The 24,200-nt window shown below is 36.4% G+C and overlaps 1 protein-coding gene across 13 annotated transcripts in view; it reads left to right on the top strand.

Annotated features, from left to right (window-relative positions):
• The window catches only part of rbfox1 (RNA binding fox-1 homolog 1), a 463,109-nt gene that overhangs the window by 422,670 nt on the left and 16,239 nt on the right, over nucleotides 1-24,200 (top strand). For all 13 annotated transcript variants that reach the window (XM_049467915.1, XM_049467912.1, XM_049467918.1 and 10 more), the window contains one exon: nucleotides 9,142-9,206. In XM_049467915.1, coding sequence (XP_049323872.1) covers nucleotides 9,142-9,206 — 65 coding nt within the window. The remainder of the gene's footprint in view (nucleotides 1-9,141; nucleotides 9,207-24,200) is intronic.

Raw genomic sequence — 24,200 nt, 5'->3', positions numbered from 1 at the left:
AAGAAGAGAAAAATAAAAATTAAGAGGGAGTGAGAAAGAAAAAAGGAAAGAAAGAGAGTAAAGGCAGAAAGGAAAGAAAGAAAAATAGAGAGAAAAATAAAGTAAAGCAAAAGGAGAGAAAGCAAAAGCTTTTAAGAATTTAAAATACACATGTGGGCCAGTGTAGTGTTAGGAGTCTTGCCCAAGGACTCTTTTGGTGTAGCACAGAATTCAGTCACCCAGAGCGGGAATTGAACCCCAGTCTCCAACATGGTAGCTCACTGGCCTTTGGTGGTGTTATCCACTGCACCACACCAAACATTTATTAGTAACATTGTGTGTGTTAGCAAGATGTAGTTGATCAGTTACAGTCATTTTTAAGCTCAAACACTCAGCATATGGATCCTTTTATTTATGGATCCTTTTTTGTACTGCCCTCTTTATCAAAAAAAAAAAAAAAGATCCAATCGAGCAATCAGGCTGGTTATGCTGTGAGCTTACTATTAAACATAAAGCTGTTTTATTTACCACTACATTAAAACTGGGGATCCTGGGAGTCCTAATTGTTATTTTAATAAAAGTAAAACCATGGAAATGCCAAAAAATAGCTGTCAATAATTCTGAATCTGACTGTTTTTCTCAATTTGAGACTCAGTTTGTCTCTAGAGCTGAGCATTTCACACTAAGCCCACTCTAAATGAGCTCTATTACAGTTTAACCATTTAATTAATGCTGATATTTTAATAAATATTTATAAAAATAAAAAAAAATAATAAGTGAATTTCCCCTTTAAAATTGATCTAGCCTCGACTGATGTCTGATGTCTGATTCTGAGGGACCTGCACCGCTTGCCCTTCTCTGAGACCAAACAAATTACGCTGGGTGACAAATGTGCATGGAAATGGCATGAAGGCTGCATTAACGCACCCTCTGTTCTCCTGCCATTAGCCGGAGTGCCACGGCTCCTCCGATTGATTACACCGCCCGCGATAAGTTAATTTAATTTTCATTAGAAACTAGCCGAGAACTGTATTTGTGTTTATCGCTCGGCATCATTTGCCGAACGCCGTGGAACGTTTATTTATTTATTTATATTTTTTTTTTTATGAAGAGTGTGGAATGAATCTGCGTTACCATCAAATAGACAAGACCGGCATGTGCCAAGGCACTGAGATGTGCCAGTTAAACAAAGAGGAAAAAAAGAGAGCGAGAGAGAGAGAGAGAGAGAGAGAAAGATAGAGAGAGAGAGAGAAAGATAGAGAGAGAGACAGAGAGAGTGGAGAGCAATAACCCAGCGTCTACCATAGGGGAAAGAGCTGGGAAATTAAACTGGCAACCACCCATCCATCAGAGAGGAGCGTAATTCAGCTAAACGCGTTTAATACACCATCGCGAGACGGAAAAGAGAGCGTTTCGCAAAAATTCCAGAGATGCTTTAATTCGTAACTGTCGGATCCATTAGGGAAATCAAAACATTTGCCTCCAAATAAGAGGTTTCAATTAAAAAGCAGCGCCGCGACCAGAACACGGTGTTGCTTTCTCTCTCTCTCGAAACACGCCGCCGCTAATAACCGGCTCTGAAGGAGCGCAGTGAGAACGGCTGTTGTAAAAGCAATAAGCAGCGGCGGAAAAAGAAGAAGAAAAAGAAGAAGATGAAGAAGAAGACTGAGGCGTTTGCATCAATTATTGTCTCTTTTACTGTCGTTCTGAGAGCGGCGAGCACCCAGCACCAAAACGGCCAGACAAACACGCGCCCACGCAGGAGCGCTCGAGCCTCGCCGCCCGCTTCACTGGGCCTGATAAGCGTCCTGTGTCCACACACGCTGCAGATAGATGGGAGCAGTCAGGGCAGAAACAGGACCAGTGAAGCCCTTCTTCTCTTTCTCTCTCTCTCTCTCTCTCCTGCTCTCTCTCTCTCTCTCTTGCTGTCTCTCCTTGCCGGGAGTCATAAAGATAAATGATGGCCTCCCTCCAGATGCGTGTCTCAGTATTAAACTCCTGACCACTGTTCACACACCGTTCTGCAACCTGTCACTCTCCTCCCAAGCTTAGTTGGCCAGGTCTGATGGAGGCAGGGGTCCATGCAGATGCCCACCATGCTTCATGCCTCTGTCCAAATGTCTGTGGACACTCCTAATAATAACTCCTAATAAAAACGCATGCAGCTACTGGACGTATTGTGAATAGAATTGTAATAATATAAAGAATATACTCTCAGAAGCGTATCTAATGCCGTGCAAGAGTTAGAAATTTAGTTAGTATAGAGAGTGGAATAAAGCAGCTCAGCACTGCTAGAATAGAATGGTGGTGCTTAGTGCTGGGCGATAAAACGATAGTATCGATAGTTATCGAGGAAATTATATATCGCGATAAATGTGATAAGGCGGACGATAGGATTCCATAAACTTTATTTCCTATTTCCCATTTAAGTAGCGCTGTGAACAGGCGCAGGACGCGATCAGGCAGCGCCCTGAACTGCGTGCTCATCCCCTCCCCTTTAACCCTTGTGTGTTGTTCATATTTTTGTTACTCGTTTACTTTGTTACTTGTATTTAATTCGGCAAAATTAAGCAATTTTACATTAAAATGCTTTACACATGCTCGCTTCACCTAAATTGCAAGCAATATAAACAGCTTACATGGTTAATATTTGCCCTTTACCTTTCTTATGTTACATTTCTTTCAAAAAGTGCTACTCTTTTTTTATTAGTTTTTTAATAAAATGTAAAAGAAAATGAATTAAACTCAAGATATGAGTAGAAAATTAGTTTAGTTTCAAATTTACAAATGAAGCAATGTTTATTAGCCCTTGGCCAAACATACTGTATGTAATATAAATGTGGAGGGGGGGGGGGGGGGTGTACAGTGTGTGTTTATTGAAAATGTGTTTTGATGTATGTTTTTCACAAAAAATGAGCCAATGCCAATGAGTTTGAGTTAGAAAAAATATTTTTTTAGTATCATTTGATGAAAAATACCACACAAGGGTTAATAAAAAAGTGCTTTTGCAATTTAATTTAAACAGACAAATAATGTAAAGGGTCTGAATTTTATGTATGATTTATATATTTGTCCCCTTGTGCTTGTTTTTAGGACCAAACATGTCAGGGGTGGGTTTCGGACCTGTGTGGATGTATAATGACATTTTAAAATTTATTTAAAAGCTGTCTGAGTACCTTGTACCCACTTGGCAAGTTGGCAAGTGTCATCCTAGTGTCTGTCCACAAGGCTCTCAGACTGCTAGTGAGCTTGGCCATAACTCCTTTATTCCGTCACTTATGAGTAAAAAGAAACCTTTAAGTGTAACAGAAAGTGATTTGATTTATATCTTGATACATATCGATATCGGCTGATGTGAAAAACTATCATGATACAATTTTTTCCCATATCGCCCAGCCCTAATGGTGCTTCATCCAATACTTTTAATGGTGTAGGTTGGTGATCATCCAACATCCTGATCATTCTCACTAATGCTTTGTTCTAGGCATGAATGCAGTCAAATCTTCACAGCAATGCTCTGGAATCTAGTGAACAAAAGCTTGTGAAATTTCTCTGGATAGAAGCAGGTCATGCCCTTTTTATTATAATACCCTTATTTTAAAACCAGTTTCAGAAGATACAGTAAATGAATAGGTTGCCAAATGCTTCTTATGACCCTATAATTAGCCCTATAGTTATAACCATATAGTTATAACAAAAAATATACTTCTAATCTTAAAATGTTCTTTAAATACTATTCCTAAATCCTAAATCAAAACCTATTGTAAATCTAAATGCAAATTGAGCAAATCAAAAAGCTTAAAACAAAGAAAATGTTGTTAGTTGTTAATAAAAAAAAAATAGCCAGTGTTGCACCAATACCATAAAGCTGGAGTGAAGCTAGCAGAATATTTATTGTGTTACATTATTATGTATTATGTTATACGTTGGGGAAATTCTTCTCTTTTTTCATAACTCTGAAATGTGCAGTTACTCAACTATGTCAACTATTACTAATAATTACTAATAATTCCCGGTGTCAATCAATTAAAAAAATAATCGGATTAATTGTGGGAAAACTCTATTATTAACTGCAATTAATCGCACTTAGCAAATATTTAATGGAAATAAAATAATGAATTCAAAAATTGTAAAATGCAATTATATTTATATTAGCGGTGTCTGTTAAAATACTAGTATATACTTTTATGTTTGAGGGAAGATAAAACCAACGTGGGAAAGGGAAGTATAAAGAGAGACCAAGAGCGAGAGACAATCAAAGAGAGAGAGAGAGAGAGACGGAGAGAGAAAGACAAACAAAGCTCTCTAGCCGGGTCAGGGCTGGAAATCTCAACTGATACATGGTGCAGTAATAACTTGTGTAAAAAAAAAAAAATAAAAATAATTTGTTACTGATTCCAAATAAGCCACGTGCATTAACACCTAAACGCTGACAGTCCTACTAATAATATCATCTTTGGGGTACAGAATACTGCCTTAACCCACATAAAACCTATAACAAATAGAACTCTATAAACTTCAGGATTACTTCCTGTATTCAGAACTATTGACTAAAGTACTTCAGTCGACGTTGATATCGGTATTGGTCATTGATATTGGCAGGATTCTTTATTAAAAAGGTAAAAGTGTTATTGATTAATTCCTAATAATAATTAATTAATCATAATCGAGGTACAATGTTCAGTGAATGTTGATACTGATTTGATATAATATCGCCCAGCTCTAACTTTAATCCAGCCCACTCACATCAGCAGAGTAAATGAAGTTTAGGGAGAGAGTCATCACTCAGGGAAATACCATTTTCAAGCAGAAGAGAGAGAGAGAGTAGGAGAAAAAAAGAGAGAGAGAAGAGGAGGAGGGCTGCTGCTGCAGCGTGACAGCCTGGAGGAAGAGAGAGTGGGAAGGAGAGAAAGGAGAGACAGAAAAAGTGAGGCCAAAAAGAAAGGGAGGAAGATGCAGAGCGAGAACCAGGAGAGAGACAGAGACACTGACAGAAAAAGAGACACAAGAAGACGGAGAAAAAATGAGCAGTGAAACAGAAGAAGAAAGATAAAGAAAAACCAGGAAGAACACCAAACAGAGAGAGACGTGAAGACAAAGAAATAAGGAGACAGAGAGAAGGATGAGAGAGGTAGAGAAAATAAGAGAGTAGAAGGAGAAGAGAGAACGATAGAGGAGATAGAAAATAAAAGGTTATAATGAGGGAGAGAGAAGGGTTGAAACAAAGAAAAGACAGAGAGAGCAGAAAACAAACATCACTAACAACAGAAGGAGAGTCGAAGAAAGATAGAGAATGATCGAGAAAAGCAAAGACAGGTAGAGTAAAAGATGGAGCGCAGAAAGGACAGAAAAAGAAAAACAAAAGAACAGAAAGAGAAAAGGAGAGCAGGCATAAGGGAATGAGAAAGGTTGAAGCTGAAAAAGAGAGCGGAGGAAATGCAATGAAGAAAATGAAGAAGAAAAGAGCAGAAAGATGAGAGAGAAACACTAACAGCAGAAAAGGGATGAAGAAAAGGAGAGAGCAGAAAGAGGGGAGGACCGATACAGGAAAGCAAAGAAGGGAGCAATGAAAGAGAAAAGGAGAGGAAGAAGAGAACAGCAGAAAGATGAAAGAGAACAGCACTAATAGCAAAAGGGAGAGAAAGAAAGAGAACAATAGAGAAAAGCAAATAAATGAGCAGTGAAAAAGAAAGAGGGCGTGCAGAGGATAAAAAGAAGAAAAAAACAGGAAAAGAGCATAGGATAAAATGAAGTGGGCCTAAGAAAAAAACAAGGGGGAGAGTGGTGGAGGAAGAAGGAAAATAGCAGAAGGGAGAAAAGCAGAGGGAGAATGATAGAGGAAGGAAAAGAAGGGATCTGTGAAAGAGTGAGCAAAGAAGGGAAAGAGAAGCTGAGAGGAAAGAAGAGAGTAAATAAAAGAGAGAATTTCTGCAAAGAAGTGTAAACACAGAGAGAGTGAAAATGATAGAGGCAAAGAAATGAAGGGAAGTGTAGAAAGATGAGTGAAGACAACAGTAAAAATTTAAGGGAGAAGAAGAGAGAACGATGGAGGAGAGCAAAAAAGATGCAGTGAAAGAAGGACTGCAGAAAGATGAAAGAGAGTAGCTCCAACTGCACAAGAATGGGGTAGAGAAAAAAAGGAGAGACTAGACAGAAGAAAGAGAATGATACAGGAAGGCAAAGAAAGATGCAGTAAAAGACGGAGTGCAGAAAGAGATGAAAGAGAGTAGCACTAACTGCAGAAGAGGGAGGTAGAGAGAAATGGAGAGAAGAGAGAGAATGATACAGGAAAGCTAAGAAAGCAGGAGTGAAAGAGTAAAGAATAGAAGAGAAAGTAAAGGAGAGCAGGCATAAGGAAAAGAAAGGGAGAGAGAAAGATAGAGAGACAGACAGCAAAAAGGCAGATAACAGAGGGGAAGAGCAAGAAAGAGGAAGGGAGAGAGAGTAGAAGTAAGAAAGAGGGAGTGAAAGATCAGGAGGAAAAAAGAAAAATAAGAGAGGATGTCTAACAGCGGAAAGGGGATGAAGAAAAGGAGAGTTTAGAAAGAGGGGAGAGAATGATACAGGAAAGCAAAGAAGGGAGCAATGAAAGAGAAAAGGAGGGCGGAAGAAAAGAACAGCAGAAAGATGAAAGAAATAGCCATAAAAGGGAGAGAAAGAGAGGGAACGATAGAGAAAAGCAAATAAATGAGCAGTGGTACAGAAAGGCAAAGAAAGATGCAGTAAAAGAGGGAGTGCAGAAGGAGATGAAAGAGAAAAGCACTAACTGCAGAAGAGGGAGGTAGAGAGAAAGAGAGAAGAGAGAGAACGATACAGGAAAGCAAAGAAAGCAGGAGTGAAAGAATAAGTAAAGAATAGAATAGAGAGTAAAGGAGAGCAGGCATAAGGAAAAGAGAGAGAGAGAGAGAAAGAGAGAGAGACAGGCAGCAGAAGAAAGGCAGATGGCTGTATTTTTGCAGGGACGCGTCTGCGTGTGTGCGGACGGGCACGCAATTGAGCGAGGGGGGGGTGTTGGTGGGGGCTGTAGTTTTCTCACGCCCCGGTTCATTTCACATGGACCCCCGCCGTCCGCCCAGTTTGAGATTGAGTGCATCAGTGCACATGGGCCGCTGCCAGGACTGCGTTGGTCTGGTCCGTTTGCTTAATTGAACAGCTGATGTTTCGGGATGTTTCTGTTCCGCATGTTCGAATTAGCATTTTGTTGTTGTTGTTGTTTAGGGGGGAGGAGGGGTGGAGGAGGAGGGGAAGGGGGGGTACGGTCCCATGTAGTATGACAGAAATACATAATTAATCCTCTGTCGCGCGCATGAGCAGAATCAGGAAGCGCGAGAGCGCCGGCTTTCTCAAGAACAGACACACAATGCTGCCGCCGCCACTGCTGCTGCTGCCGTTTGGTAATTAGATCATGCATATTTAATAACAGTGATTATGATATGCATTTCAACTCTTATCGAGCGCGGCTTAAGTGCAACACTCATTCGGATGAATCAAGCAGTGTTTACATTGTGAAGTCGTTGCGAGAGGATGACTGCAACGAGAGAGGGGACTTGTCACACGTGTTCGAGTCTGTATTCGAACATACTTATCTCCCTATTTATACGCAGTGCAACATCTATCTATATACAGAAATGTGTTTAGAAATGTTTATATATAGATATATACAGCTCTGGAAAAAAATAAGATATCACTTTAAAATGTTGAGTTTCTTTGATTTTACAAAGGTAGCCATCAAACCAAGCTGAACTGCTTGAATTGTTGCACCAGGAGTAAAGGCATAAAATTATCCAAAAGCAATGTGTAAGACTGGTGGAGGAAAACATGCCTAGATGCATAAAAAATGGGTTATTCCAGCAAATACTGATTTCTGATCTCTTAAAACATTATGAATATGAACTTGTTTTCTTTGCATTATTTGAGATTTTTTTGTTATTTCAGCCATTTCTCATTTTCTGCAAACAAATGCTCTAAATGACTATCTTTTTATTTGGTATTTGGGAGAAATGTTGTTCGTAGTTTATAGAATAAAACAACAATGTTCATTTTAATCAAACATAAACCTATAAATAGCAAAATCAGAGAAACTGATTCAGAAACTGAAGTGGTCTCTTATTTTTTTCCAGAGCTGTATAGATTTAAAAGCAGGCTACTTGATGATCTTATATAAATCTGCACATAGTTTTCTTAGCATCTTGGAGGAGTTCTTGGAGGTGCTGAACAATAGTTGTTGCTTTTCCATCTTGTTGCTCTAGCTCATCCCAAATCACCATGTCAGCAGAATGGGCAGCGTGGGCAGTGTGCCAAGTCCTGCTGGAAAATGGAAAAAAAACGAATCTCCATATAAGTTGTCAGCAGAGGGAAACATGAAAAGATATAATATATAAATCTTATGGTAGGCTCTGCACTAATACCAGCACCAGGCTCTCTAAACCATTACTGATTGGCAGGAACTTCACACTAGACCTCAAGCAGCATGGAATGTGTGTCTTTCCACTCTTCCTCCAGTAAGACTACAGTCTCTTGATTTCCTTTAAATGAAATGTAAAATTTACAGATGATCCGTGATGGTTTAGAGGAGAGACATGTCATCTGCTGGTGTTGATCCACTGTGTTTTATTATCAAGTCTAAAGTCAGTGCAGTTTTGTTTTCCCGGAAAATCTTACAGCACTTCATGCTTCCCTTTACTGACAGCTTTCATTTTCCAGCAGGACTTGCCCCACTACCACACTGCAAAAAGTACCAATCGGTCTTATATAATATTACAATACTGATACACTGATTTTTTGGTTTTCATTGGCTGTAAGCCATAATTATCAACAATAACAGAAATACCTGTACATTCTTCTGTATAGATTTTCTGTATATACAAAACTCAACATACAGTATATACAAATATATACATTCTTATCTAGATATCTGTGTATCTGTGTATCCAACTATCTATGATCAGTCCATGAGTTCTGAGCCGGGCTATCCTCCATCATCTGTCACTGCACATAACCCCCAAATCAAAACAGCAGCGACAAGCACATAAATAAAGAAATAAAGCAGACAGTCCAAACAGATGTTGTTGCACGGTGGGTAGTATCAGTGCAGTCATCCCAACGTGTGTGTCTGTGTGTTTCTGTGTGTGTGTGTGTGTGTGTGTGTGTGTTGTGTTCCAGGGTGGTTACGCTGCCTACCGATATGCCCAGCCTGCCACCGCCACTGCTGCTGCCTACAGTGACAGGTAAGACACACTCCGCTGCCTTTACGCACACACTCACACTCACACTCACACACACACACAGACATGCACACTCGCGCGCACTGACACAGCACTCCACCAGACCGCCGCCTCCGCTCACACTTACTTCTCTGAGGTCAAACTCCCTCCCCCCCGCTTCCACACGAGCCGAGGCAGCCTCGGAAAAGGCCACGCAGATTTATTAGTCTAATTCCCTTCTCCTGCGTGGACGGCGGCCGGCGCAGTAATTGGCAAATTAAATCAAATGAGATGTCACTGCAAACGTAATGGTAAGAGGCATCCGTGCTGGAACGGTGGACTGTAACTGGAGAATTAAGTGGGATAGACCTGACAGTCCTCAAAAGATCAGAGGCAAGGGCTGTTTGTCAGGAAGACTAGAGATAAAAAAACGGCTGATTTGGATGTTTTTAAGCTCTATTTCTTCTTCTATTTCCTTTTTGTTACGTCTTTTTGTCCGCTTTACTGCAGATTAGCACGCTGCTCAAAGATGTACGTCATCACCTTGCCTTAATTTTGCACTGTCAAATATCCTGGCAAGTGGAGGCATCTTAAATATTAAAAATATGGCTCTAATAATTCTCAATTTTCAGTTGTCCAAAGAATATTGCTCCTCTTGTTATATAAATTTCAGGATGAATACATGATTGAATGATTTGAATTTTAGGTTTAGGATATACACATTTTATAAAAATGGAAGAAAGCGAGTGAATTATATGTTAATAATGTTTCACTGAGGTAGCAGAATTGAAGAAGTTACACCACCTGGCCAAAAAAAAAGTTTTGTTTTTTTTTGGACCACCTTTAGCTGTGATTGCAGCACACATTCACTGTGGCATTGTTTCGACAAGCTCCTGCAATGTCACAAAATTTATTTTAAACCAGTGTTGCTGCATTAATTTTTTTTCACCAAGATCTTGCAGCAGCATTGATGATGGTAGAGTCTGACCACTGCACAAAGCAGCTCTTCTCCATCCAGCACTCTATCACAAAGATTCTCAATGAGGTTAAGATCTGGACTCTGTGGTGAACTCTCTCTCAATCCATGTGTGAAAATGATGATCTCATGCTCCCTGAACCCTGAACCCTTTCACAATTCCAGCACCATGAATCCTGACATTGTCTTATCTTGGAATATGGCCGTGCCATCAGGGAAGAAAAAATAAATCCATTGATGGAATAACCTGGTCTATATTCAGTATATTCAGGTAGTCAGCTGACCTCATTCTTTCAGCACATACTGTTGCTGAACCTAAACCTGTAGACCAACCTGCAGGATCAACCAACCAACCCCACATCATTTACTTACTTAAATCCAAGTGCAGACTTTTTTTTTTTTGGCCAGTTGGTGTATTTTTATTAAATATGTACTGTTAATATAGTACATACATTATTGTACTCTACTGACCTAACCCTAACCATCTTTAAAAATAATTTTAAAAAAATATTTTAATGGCTAGGGATGGAAATTGACCAACATAAACCATCTAAATGGAAATACCTGTAAATCTAGCTAATAGAACCTGTAAGACCAGTGTACATTAAGGTACCACTTTAAAATAAGACTACCTTTATAAAGGGTGTTATAACTGATTATTAATAATTTTTAGGGCATTTAGAACCTAATTAGTTACCATTAATAAACCATTTATAGACCCTTTTTAAAGGTAGTCTTATTTAGGGCATTTAGAACCTAATTAGTAACCATTAACGAACTAATTGTAAACCATTTATAAACCCTTTATAAAGGTAGTCTTATTTTAAAGTAGTACCTACATTTAAATCTGTCTAGTTATAGACTACATTTATAGAACTACAAAAACAATAAAAATACGTAGAACCAGACATGAATGGGTCAGACAGCAAGAAGTACAAGAATGTGAATGTGAAAGTGAATGAAAGGCATTGTGCAAATTATATGTCATATGTAACAGAAGCAAAGCTCTGTGATAGACTGTTACAAGTAGCAGAATAATAATATGTTTTACCAGGAATGTAATGAATAGTCCTTGAGTGGAGAATATTGACAGTCCGGAGAAAAAAGAAGCTGTCATGGAAGAAATGTATTGTATTACTTATTTTAATCCATCTTATCAAGTGAAATGTTCACTCCATACTGGCAGATATTTTACTTTCCTTTAGCAAATACTAGGGTTAGGCTTGAAGGAGATAAAACGATCTGACAGTTCAGTAAGATCATTTCTCATGATTTGATCATTTGATCACGTTTTATACGTTTATAAATCATCAGGAGCAATATTAATGTATTGGATATGTTGCCTGCATTTAAGATGTTCTCACTTGCCGAGACGATCGTTTTTTTTTTTTTGCAGTGAAAAAACCCCGAGCATGACACGAGAGCACAACCGTCATTGTGACAGCTAATGGCTGACCCCAGAACAGTGTCATCAAACATGTGACAATTGATATTTTCCCGCAGAAACATTTGCGAGACAAAGCAACTCTTTATTATCCCGTCATCCTAGGAGCTCTGTCATAATCTGTCAATGTTATTATTTCTTTATTTCTTTATGTATTGGTTTATTTTTTTCTCTGCATGCCACTGACGAGTCTGTGCTGTGCTGTGAATGGTCGTGCTGACTAATTGTGAATGGTGTCGCGCCATTTTTTTACGTCACCTCTCTGTGAGCATCTTCGGCCGTTGTGGCGTGTTGCCTTCAGTACACGTTAAAGACAGCTCATTGGTTGGGATTGGTCGACAGTCATTCACACTGCTCTCTGTCCTGTCTCTGTTTCACACGACACACACTCTCCAACACGTTCACGCTTCTCTCCGGAGGCAGCAATGGCACGAGTCTTGTCAGGTGTAAGATTGGAGTAATTTGATTTACTGATTAAGTCATTAATCATACGTTTTTTTTGTGTTTTGTTTAGTTTTTTTTTCTCTTTGCGCGCTCTGTGGCTGCTCTGGATGAATGCACTGTAGCAGTAAGACAGTAGATTGTCTCCAAAGATCAAGCTAAATCTAGCTTATCAATATGCGTCAGTGGGACGCGACAGCAATTAAGAGAGAGTGTGGTAGCGTGGAGCAGTTTAGTTGCATTTGGCAATCGAGTCACTTTACAAAACAGATAATATGTCCGTGTTTTTCATTCACAGTTTCACAATCCACAATAAAAAAGCCCCCCACACCCACCACTATAAGGGAAAGTATAATAATACCAATACCCATATAATTTATTTAGATATAGGAGTCTTATTTAGAATAAAAATGTATCAAATGGTAAAATTGTGGTCAGTTCTGACCAAGTGTAAGTGCCAAAAATTTAATTTATAATTTATAATTCGCATCTCTAGCCATTCTTTGAATTAGTAGTATAAACATTCATCTAAAAAATACATACAATACATTTGTCCAAATGTATTTCATGCAACAATGTGGCTGGCTTGAGCTTGACAGACCCTGTTTTTACCTTAATGCATTTAAGTATATTAAAGTATACTTAACATGGAAAAGTACATACTTTTAGCTTAAAAATTAATACATACTTTAATACATACATACTAAATGTATTATTTTGGAACACTTTGTGGCAACTTAAGTATATTTCAAGTGTATTTAAACTATATTTAAATACAACATTAGCTTGTGCTTTTGAGTTTTTTTTTCATATATCTTCTGCAAATTTAACTGGATTTAAGTATGTGTTTTTAATAATTACATTACATAATTTTTAATACACTTGAAGTATATTGTAAATATGTACTACTTTACATATTGATGCACATATTGTGTACACCTTGATGACACTAGGGAAAAAAGTGCACTTTAATCAGTATTTAATGGCAATATTTTCTATCAATACAACGTATAGTTTAAAAGCACAATGCTTAAAACTACATTTTATGGAAATACAGTAAAGGTATATATATATTTTTTTTATTAAGTATATTAAATAGAAAATGCACTTTTAGTATTCTTTACCTAAATAACATACTTTAAATCCCTTAAGTATACTTAAGAGTTACAAAAAAAAGAACAAATAAACAATAAAAACAACAAAAGCCTGTCAAAATGTGTTCCATCCTGCCCTACTGGCTCTTTGTGATGCTATTAAAAACAATAGTACATTATTTATAGACAAAACAAGTTGAGTGACAGGGTAGTGGGTCAAATAAAAAAATATATACAAAGATATAAACAATAAATAAAGTAGTAAATGTTTAATAGTAAATGTTTATACAAATATAAAAGCTCTGTATTGGTATCAGACAGTTTTAAGCCCAAATATTTGCCAATTGACAATCTGCCAATAGTTAAATTGATCCTGGGAGCTGGTCAGATCGTATGATTTATATTTTTATATTTTGCAGGTTTTGGCAACTCTGCATCAAGTTACAGGACCCTGCAGTTCTTTGATAAACCTCTAAATGGCAATACACACCTCACTTATGGCTGCAAACCCCAGTAAACCCAGGGTAGCGATCTACTCACGTTTTTTTTTTTTTTTGTCAAATTTTGCATTTTTGTAGAATGTGTAAAAATAACATTTCTAACAATACTGAGCTTCATAGTGCAGTTTTGCTGATGCTCAGAATTTAACAGTGTTTAAAATGTGGTTGATTTCAAGAAGTAATATAGACAATACAGAATGTTACAGAATCCCTGCACAATGATGCACCCAACCTGATATCAACAAACTTCAATCAAGCAATTTTAATAAATTGGTTGTAGATCACTGATTGGAATTTTTAACCAATCGGTTCATGTTTGGGTTCAGCATTTTTTTTGATATTTTAGTTTCAAATGTCATCTTGACCAATACAGACACGTGGATGTGGTTATGTAATAATAAAGAGTCAATAAAAATAGTATGTTACTCTTTAAGATATATATTTTTTCATATAACATGTTAACAAGAACAATTGAATTAATAGCTTCAGTAGCTTTTTAAAAATTGTTTAATGCTTAGTTTTTGTCATAGAACATTTCAGGCACAAATGTCATCTGTTTCGTAGAATGAGTAGAAAGAATAACATACTTGTGTAAAATAGCATAAATGTACTATTATATAGTAAAAAAGCATTTTATTTTTCTTATTAAAGCATTTATCTGTTTTTTGTTGCACTCTTTCTACATATTTTGTATTTCATCACACATTTTCTTAAAAAAAAAATACCTGTAAATAATATGTATCTTGCCATTAAAAATAACGTATAATATTAGTAAAAAAATCTTTATTTAAATTCCTTTTATATGTGAACATTAGCTGGTATTAGCATACCCAACATATAATAATAATAAAAATAAAGTAAGTATCTTATATATTTTTGATGTGCAGTAAATATATACATCCCCCGCACACACGCACATAAGCACACGCCCTCACATCCTCACAGGATTTTGTATGGAAGACCTGAATCTCTCTGTAGATACGAAAGCCCAAGCTCTTCGCTCACACTGATTATGCAAATAGCGAGGCGCTCAATAACAATTGGGTTATATTGTTTGTGTGTATCTGTGGACACTGGTTTGAATACGAATCGGTGTTAGAGAGTGAAACCAGCACAAGATCTCAAGCAGTCGAACGTTAAGAAACAATAGAGAACTGCCAAGCCTTTTAAAAAAAAATACTCAATTTTAATAGCAAGTTTATTAATAATAATTTGGACAAATGTGCACTGAGTTATGTAAACAAATTAGCACCGTAATTGTTTCTCCCATATTTCAGAATGAATGATTTATGATGCACAGGATGAGAATTCAGTAAAAAACGAGTGGCATTGGCAGAATAATTAGGCATTGAGTTCTAACCTGCACTCGCTCGATAGAGAGTATTTTCATGTTTTTTTTTTTTTTTTAATTCTCTGATCAACACAACAGGTCTGTCCAGTATCACAAAAATCTCCAAATTGGCAACCATGAGACAACAACTTCCTTATAAAGCTTCAGTGGAAATCAATGTAAAAGTCGTTTTGGAGCATTTCTATTGGTCTATTCATTCGTGTTATTATTTGGACACACTGTAAAAACCCATCTGCCAGATTGATATTCAATGTCAAAAAGTGAACCAATTGGAAACGTAGATGCAAGGTTTTTTAGATTATAGAGGACAATAAACAAGCTTCCTTTGAGCTTTTTTTTTGTCATTTTCAATGACTGTAAAAAAAAGCAAGGACGTGGACAGCTCTTCTGGTGGCTCGCAGATGTATGATATGTGTAGCTCCGCCCATCACCATATGTTACAATGACAAGACAGCCCCGCCCATTTTACGTCTCAATTTTATTTAAACTGTCTTCCCATCTCCAGTGTCTAATTACAACAGTTATTTTTCCCTGTGGAAATTTTTAAATCTTTTTTTGCTATTAAATCACTAAGGAATTAAGTGATTGACAGCCTTAGCTTGTTTAATTTATTATTATTATTATTATTTTTAATCTTATAATCATCACCAAAGATTTGTGCCTAAACTGGACCATAGAAGATTCTGAGTTCTGTTACAATAATTAGATTTAGGAGTGAATTGTTTGGTCACACAACACTAAATTAACACTTAATAAAATACACAAATAATAAAATACTGAACATTATTTACACTTACTGAACAAACTGTGTGTCCAGTGCAAACATTCTCTTTGATTCTGGTTCTGTACACTCAGTGAAGGCAGTCTGAGACACTTGTACTGGGAGAAATATGACAGACCTACAGAATATATATGTAAGTTTGGCTCCACCTCTGGTCACTACTGTGCAAATTAGATTTTATATATATTTTTACAGGATGTCTGACAATTGTGGCTTCGTTTCTATAGAAATAAAAGGAAAGGAAAATCTGTGTTCATTCTTTCTATAGTCGTTGATTCTGACCTATCAAATTATGGGTTTAAATCAAGGTATTCATGTAATTTGTTTAAAACAGATGTTTTTCTAATAAGGCCAAATTTCCCATGCATAAAAAATAACGTTACCACTTTAAAATAAGATTAGCTTTATAAAGGGTTTATAAATGGTTACTAATTAGGTTGTAAATGCCTTAAAATCATTAATAATCAGTTATAACACATATGTAAAAAGGGCAACAATATAGATGGCTGTGGGTTCACTATTTGGCAAACAACAGCTCATTGTTGCCCTTTCTACGTATGTGTTATAACTGATTATGAATTATTTTTAAGGCATTTACAACCTAATTAGTAACCATTAATAAACTAATTGTAAACAATTTATAAACCCTTTATAAAGGTAGTCTTATTTTAAAGTGGTACCAAAATAAGTATTAACTAATAAAACCCAGTAACAGTATTAATCACAATTTAATCACAGACTAACTTTATTATTATTAATTTGCCAATTTATTTTTACTACATTACAAAGGCATATGGCCACTACAATACTCTAATGCTGCCCCCAGTTCTGCTGGTCCCATCTGGACTGCTGTAGGCTGGGGCAAATGGTCAGGAAAGCACAGTGGCCTTTCTGCACCCCACTAAGCCCTGCAGCCCCGCCCCGCCGCCTGCATTAGCCTGCCGACCTGTGTCCCAGTCAAGCACATCATGGCCCGGGCTGAGCCCCACCATATGCAGGCTCTCCGCCGCTGCCCGGACCGCACGGAGGCCCGTAGGCAAACACGCCAGCTGTGCTTTAGAGCCACAAGCACCACTGCCGCTCTCCCACGCCGCCACGGCTGCAGAGCATGTGCAGTCAGAACCAACGCAGGTGATGCTGCGCTAACTCTGTTAGCTTAGCCAGGTAGCCACGACATTGTGTATTTCTGATGCTTGTTATTGTAGTTACAGTGGTATGAAAAGTGTGGGCACCTCTGATAATAAGTTTAATGATATGTTTGAGTAAAATGAACATTGTTGTTTTATTCTATAAACTACAGACATTTCTCCCAAATTCCAAATAAAAATTGACATTTATTTGCAGAAAATGAGAAATGGCTGAAATAACAAAAATATGCAGAGCTTTCAGACCTCAAATAATGTAAAGAAAGCAAGTTCATATTCATAAAGTTTTAAGAGTTCAGAAATCAATATTTGGTGGAATAACCCTGTTTTTTAATCACAGTTTTTGTATGCATCTTTGCATGTTCTCCTCCACCAGTCTTACACACTGCTTTTGGATAACTTTATGCTGCTTTACTCCTGGTGCAAGAATTCAAGCAGTTCAGTTTGGTTTGATGGCTTGTGATCATCCATCTTCCTCTTGATTATATTCCAGAGGTTTTCAATTTGGTAAAATCATAGAGACTCTTAATTTTTAAGTGATCTCTTTTTTTTTTTCCAGAGCTGTATATCATATAGCAAACGAACATGGTGATATTTGAGGAGAGAAATTTAATTTATAGGATTTACAAGAAGTGTGCAATAATTATTTAAACAAAAATTATTTATAAAGAAAAATCATGAAAATTATCAGGGGTACTCAATCTTTTTCATACCATTGTATATATTGTATCTTGCCATTCATCAAAAAATAATGAGATATTATTTTTTACCCATATCGCTCAGCCCTGTGAGGAACTGTTCTTGCTGCTTTTTTTACTTGCTTTCTTTCTTTTTTAGTACTCCTATAAGTTGGCATTTTTTTGTTTCAAGGCACGTCTCTTGTTTGCCAGTCTTGAGCTGGCAGTTTGTTTTGTCTACATTTAAGTAACATTGTTCTCTAAACCAGACGAATGTCGCCTCTGCAACAAGCTGAGGCCTTTAGTAGTTGACCTGTGTTTAAGCTGAGGTTTACCCTTGTCTTTCTGCGTATTTTTTTCCCCCTCACACATTCACACATTCTAAAGCTTCTTGATCTTACGTTTTCTAAATTGCTAGTTATCTTAAATTAGTTTCTTAGATTTTTACAAGCCAGACTTGCAAAATAAAATGCTTGTTAACTCTCTCAATGGAGATGTCCATTGGTGCATGGCATTAAAGAACCTACACTGCATACACTACACTATTACACTGAGGATTGCATTGAATTCATGACTGGTAGACTAAAGCTAAATTCTGCTGTAAATTTGTGTATATATGTATATATATATTTTTTTTTCATTAGAAATATCTGTTCTGTTCACTCACTCACATCTCTGTAGTCCATGTATGGAAATTAACATTAAAACACAGTACATGGTGTCCAATACACACACCCACACACACACATGCATCTTATTTAATTAGCCTATGTTTGCATTTCTTTGATTATGCCAGAGTTATCTCTTTAAAGACATTACAGTAGCAAAGTAACAAAATGATAATATATCAAAGTATTGCAATATTTACTTTATTGATTTTCAAAAACAGTATTGATTTTTGATTATTAGCTTTTATGTAAAGCTTGTTGTTAGACAGTGGTTCATTTTGTGTTGTTTTAATCTCGCCCACTAGAAAGCAGTGTTGTACTCTGTCTACAGACAGAGTTTTTTTTTTTGGGTGCATTTCCCAAAACGTTCTTAAGGCTAAGAACTTTGTAATCTAGTACTTAAGAACATTGTTAAAATGAGGAGCCTTTCATGAAAAAAAGGGGTAACACTTTATTTTAAGGAACACAAATTAGGCGCTTACAAATGTCTTATTATTTACTTAGTAAAGCCTTAATTAGACATTTGTAAATGATTCATTCACTACATGTTAGGCTTTTTTCTTTATAATTATTTTCTATATAATTATTAATAATGGCTGTATTATAGGTCTTATAGTGCACAGTAAACAGGTATGTTAGCATCCTGTTAATCAGATTACTAAGCATTAACTATTAGCTAATTCTACATGTCATTAGTGTTATTATAATTGGCAGCAGTTTGATTGATCTATATGTGAGTTTGGTAAGGTTATGGCCGTGCTGGAGTTTATTGAGTTAATAAGGTGTTAATAAGGGGTTAATAACCCACTAATAGAGCAAGATGTGCACCATATTCTAAAGAGAGGTTCTATTCATCACTAATTAGACACTAAAAAGAACTGAATAAATATTTAATCAATCACAGACCCCTAATTAAGCACCAATAACACTTATAACACAGAATAAAGGAATAATAGAGAATAATAAGCTTAAAATAAAGTGTTACCAAAAAAATGTAATGATGTAGTTCATGAACTTATAAATCACCTATAAATTGATATAAAATATAAAAAAACTAAAGAAAATGGAGTATATGAGTATACGTGTCCTTTGACGTATTGTAACTAGCGCTGTCTGAAGCCAACACTTGTGTGGAACGGTTGTGTTTTTGGGTTTGCTGTAGACATAGTCTCTTTTTTTTTTTTTTCGTCACAATGATGTAAAGTGCTTTGGACGTGTTACTCAGTTGCATGGGTTCTCTTGCATGTGTGCATCGAGCTGTTTTCCCCTCCCCCTCTCCGGAGTCGACCGCGTTCCGCTGGTCAATAGTGTCATGTCGAATTGGAGTCTGTATTCAAAACAAGCCACCTAACGTGATTAAGAGGGCCGATTCAATCTGAATGCTTAGCAGGAATGAATGATTCATTAAGTTATTAAATATAGCTGCGAGCGGCAATTAAAAGGGGGCCCGGCAAGATGGCTGCCAACCTATGTCGCTAATTAGACGTAAGATCGGGCCGTGACACATCGTTTGTCACACCTGTGCAGTGAGTCATGGAGACTGGCTAATGCAGCGAATGATACGGTTCACGCTCGTCATGTTTGTTTACTTAGCTTTCAGAGACCCCGCTAGCTCCACAAACTCAGACCTTACACACTCCTCCCTCACACACTGAGCTCTGCTCCAAAACTAACTAACTTTATAATTATAAAGCCCAAATAAACACATAATCCAGCATTATCCATTCACTACAGTTATTACCTATAGAAGAGTAACAGCTGCACTGCATTGATAAATGCTTATATTTTAATTATTAACCCTCTTATTATGTTTGGGGTCAAAATTGACCCCATTCCATGTTTAAACACCTTTAAATAAGCAGTTAATATCATTTTATTTAATTCATTTTGGTGAATTTTCCTAATTTAATGGGGACAACCAGGTAAACATAAAATTCATGTGATGGTATGTTTTTTGTGTCCTGTACACATTTTGTAAACATCAGCTGTATAAAACATTTTAAAAAATCTGAATTTTACACACATTTGTGTGAAATAATGTGAAAGTCAATTTGACATGGAATTTTATAATCATTAAACAACTTTAGATCCCTAAAACAACATAATTATGTCTGCATTAGTGCAAGAAACACTGATAGTTCATTCAACAGGGGGGGGGGGGAATATAATTCTAATAAGAACTTGGATATTTCTCATTCAGTGGAGGGATATATTGTTTCTACAAATATATATATATACAAATATATTGATAGTTTACACAACATAGCAGTAATGCGGAGATATAAAAGGTTTATACAAATCAAGTTTGACCAAGGTTTTAGATTACAAAAAGCTTTATTTAGAAATAAAAAGAAGACATCAAAATACCAATAAGATTTTTTATCTTAGTTAAATCAATTAGATTTCATGGTAATGTGCAAATTTCTCCATACTCACATAACATGTATTTTCTGTAGTTTAAAATAGCTGGGGTCAAACTCACCCCATACATAAATGATGTTAATAAATTTGAACGTAATAGGAGGGTTAACTATTTATTTACTTATTTACAAAATTTAGTTCGTACTTTCAATTACAGTAACATCATTAATCACAAATAAATAATTATAGTTGTGGACGATATGGCCCTAAAATAATATCACAATATTTCAGGGATTTTTGCAAAACATTACTCTTGGCCTCCACATGCTGTAGAGCCATATATTTCCTTAAACTTAAAGCATGTATTCACATTGATATATATAGTTCACATGGAGAGAATGAAACATATACTGTTGCTGTCACAAAAAAATTGTATGTTCATTTTTGCCATATTATAAATGGACCAATAGAAATGTTCCAGTGTGACGTTTGTCCTTCTCCTCTAAAGTTTACATTTTGGAGATGCAAGGTTTTTGCCTGACAGTAAATATATTTTAAAGTTTTTCACTTGAATGTGAATCAAATTTATCAAATTTATTACAGTCAAAGTAATTGCTTTTTTTTAGAGAATTTAGGTAGAAAGGATGTTGATATTTCACTTAATGTAGATTTTTCCTCATTCCTCTAAACTGTGCTTTAAATGGTTCTTTAAGCACTTCCATACATGAACTGTGTTCGTAATAGAAATTAAGTTTTTTAGTGGTGGTTGCTATTTAAAAAAATCTTCTTAAAATGTATTTACATAAGATTTAACGATTCACCAATATGTATATGTATATATATATATCCATAATTTTAAGAGCAGAGCTGGAAACAGTTCTGACAAAGACTTTTAGACTTTTTTTAGACTTTTGTTACGCCCTCGCTATGTTTTCCTGTGTTTTCCCCGTTTCCTAGTGTGTTTCTCTAGTACTTTTCCATCACGTGTGTGTAATTTGTAGCTCCGCCCCTTCCCCAGGTGTTCAGTGTTTCTTGTTACTATTTATAGCACAGTTTAGTCCATGTTTAGCCGTCGGTCTTTGCACCTTCCCCTGTTGTCTGTCTCGCCACGTTCACATTATAGCTCTTTTCTCGTTCCTTGGTTGTTTGTATTTTCACGCTCTTGTTTATTTCTAGTCACGTTTATTTCCTGTTTGTTTCTTTGTTTATTTTGTATATATTTACGTATTTATCCTTTGTATATATATCCCTAGCCCTGTTTGTTATTATCTGTTTTACGTTTCTCCCTGTTGTTTGTTTATGTACATAGATATATTCATTATTCCCCTGTTTGTTTATTTGTTATTTATTAAAGTATTGGTCTTACCCGCATATAAATCCGCCTCCCGTCTGTTCCCCACGTTACAACTTTTAAAAAATGGTTCTTTTATGGCATGGTTAAAAGAACACTTTAAAGCAGGGGCTCTAAACTGGTCTCAGCCCGGGACCCACATTTTCTCTTTGCAACCCACTTTTATAAAATACAAACAAAACAAATGTATTTTTGAAAAATAGCCTTAAAAATCTATATGTATAAACTATATGCATATATACATACTATATGTATATGGTATATAACATATGTATGCAAAAATTAATTTAAGAGCAATTTTCCTTAAAAAAAATAAGGAGCAACATGTATACTAAATGACTAAATGTATAAGTGTATAAATTAATTTGTAAAATACAATTAAATTTCAAAATTGCACAAAATAAATAAGGCCAAAAAATTAGATACTTCTTTGCATATTTGCATACTTCTTTGATTCCATCTCTGCATTCAGATTACATTAGGGAAAAAACTCCCTCTGTCTCTTTTATTCTACCAATATAAAAGACAAGTACAAATCAGATGAGCATTAATAATTTAGTTTTTTATGTATTTATTTTTTGCAAGCTGACCATGATCAACCAAACAGTGGAGAATTGCTGCTTTAAAGCATCTTTCTTTTTTATGAGAGTGAGAGCTAGATTATGCTGTGGAATATCTTCAGTCTTTTGAACTGAGCTATTATGCTATATATGTAGAAGCAGAATAGTGTTTCACCAAATCAAGGCCATTTCCAGCTAGTGCGATTTCTTGACTCGTCGTGAAGAGCGGTGGGAGTATGCAGATCTTTCTAGAGGGGAGAATAGAGGAGTAGCGGGTTGGAGAGGCAGGGTGAAAGTGTATCACCACTTTCCCATTGAATCGGCCCGAGTCAGAGGAGTGGATCGCAGTGGATCGAGCTTTACCCGTGTGCGTGCTGTGCTGTTCTGTGCTGTGCTGTTCTCGCCTCACTTCTGATTTAATTTAATCTCATCTCTCATGTGCGCGTGTATACACTGATCAAGCAGAACATTATGACCACCTTCTTGTTTCTACACTAATTGTACATAAACTCGGCTTATTCATTTTTCCAGGTCCACTAAGCATATAGGAGCACTTTGTATGTGTTTCTCTGCATACTTTACTATTAACCATCTTTCATTTTATTCTTTAATACTCAGAAGCCCACAGGAGAGAAAACCACCACAGAGCAGCTTTTTTTATTATTATTATGTGGGTGGTGGGTCATTATTATTCTCAGCACTGCAGTGTGACATGAGTGGATCAGACACAGCAGTGCTGCTGGAGTTTTTAAACACATCAATTAGTTCTTTTTACAACATAAGTTGTCACAAAGCAGCTTTACAGAGAAAAACGGGTCCACACCCCTTATGAGCAGCACCACAGAGATGCCAATTATTGTGGTGACACCAGTGGCAAGGAAAAACTCCCTTACATTAAGAGAAAGAAACCTTAAGAGAAATTAAGACTCAGTCAGAGTCTACAGACTCATAGAGAGATAATGTGGAGCTATAGCTAATGTAACTGGTACTAATTCATGACACAGCGGGTGGTGGAGAGCCAGGCTGGGCAACATCAGGAACAGGGCATCTCGATACATGTAAAAGAAAATAGATAGAGAGAAAAGAAAGGCAGAGAGAATTAGAGAAATTAGTTTTGACTGGATTCACGTAAAACAGAGAATAAAAAAAAATGATCAGAATACAGAATTACTTTATCTACAAGGTGTTTCAGATGTAGGTAGCAGTGCCTAATAGAGTGAAGGACAGTGATAACGCTCTTTCACCAGAAGAACTCTGCACTGTAAGCCCGGATAAGTTGAATTTACTTAAAAAAAGTTAAGTAATGGGTAATAAAAACTTAAGTTAGCATAACTTAGAGCATCAGGTTATTACAACTAAATGGGAAGTTGATTTAACCTTTTATTTTTGTTATACTGTAAGAGCGGATAAGTTGAGTTTACTTAACTCTTTTAAGGCAGCCGGTTTGCTCAATTATTTTAAATAATAAGGGAATGAAAACTTAGTTAGCATAAATTAAAACATCAAGTTATTACAGCTAAAGGAGAACTTGATTTATTTCTAAGGTAGCCCAGGGGGTGAATCACTACACACTGATGGTGAGTGTTAGTCAGAAACTGTTGGACACACCAGTATGCAAATAGATTGTGACAGAAGCCAACGAAAAAGAAGCTGTTAGTGGCAACAGACT

The sequence above is a fragment of the Astyanax mexicanus genome, chromosome 19 (assembly GCF_023375975.1).
Source record: "Astyanax mexicanus isolate ESR-SI-001 chromosome 19, AstMex3_surface, whole genome shotgun sequence".
NCBI classification, from domain to species: Eukaryota; Metazoa; Chordata; class Actinopteri; order Characiformes; family Acestrorhamphidae; genus Astyanax; species Astyanax mexicanus.
Note: the sequence above shows the minus strand (reverse complement) of the source record. Positions and strands in the feature narration are given on the sequence as shown.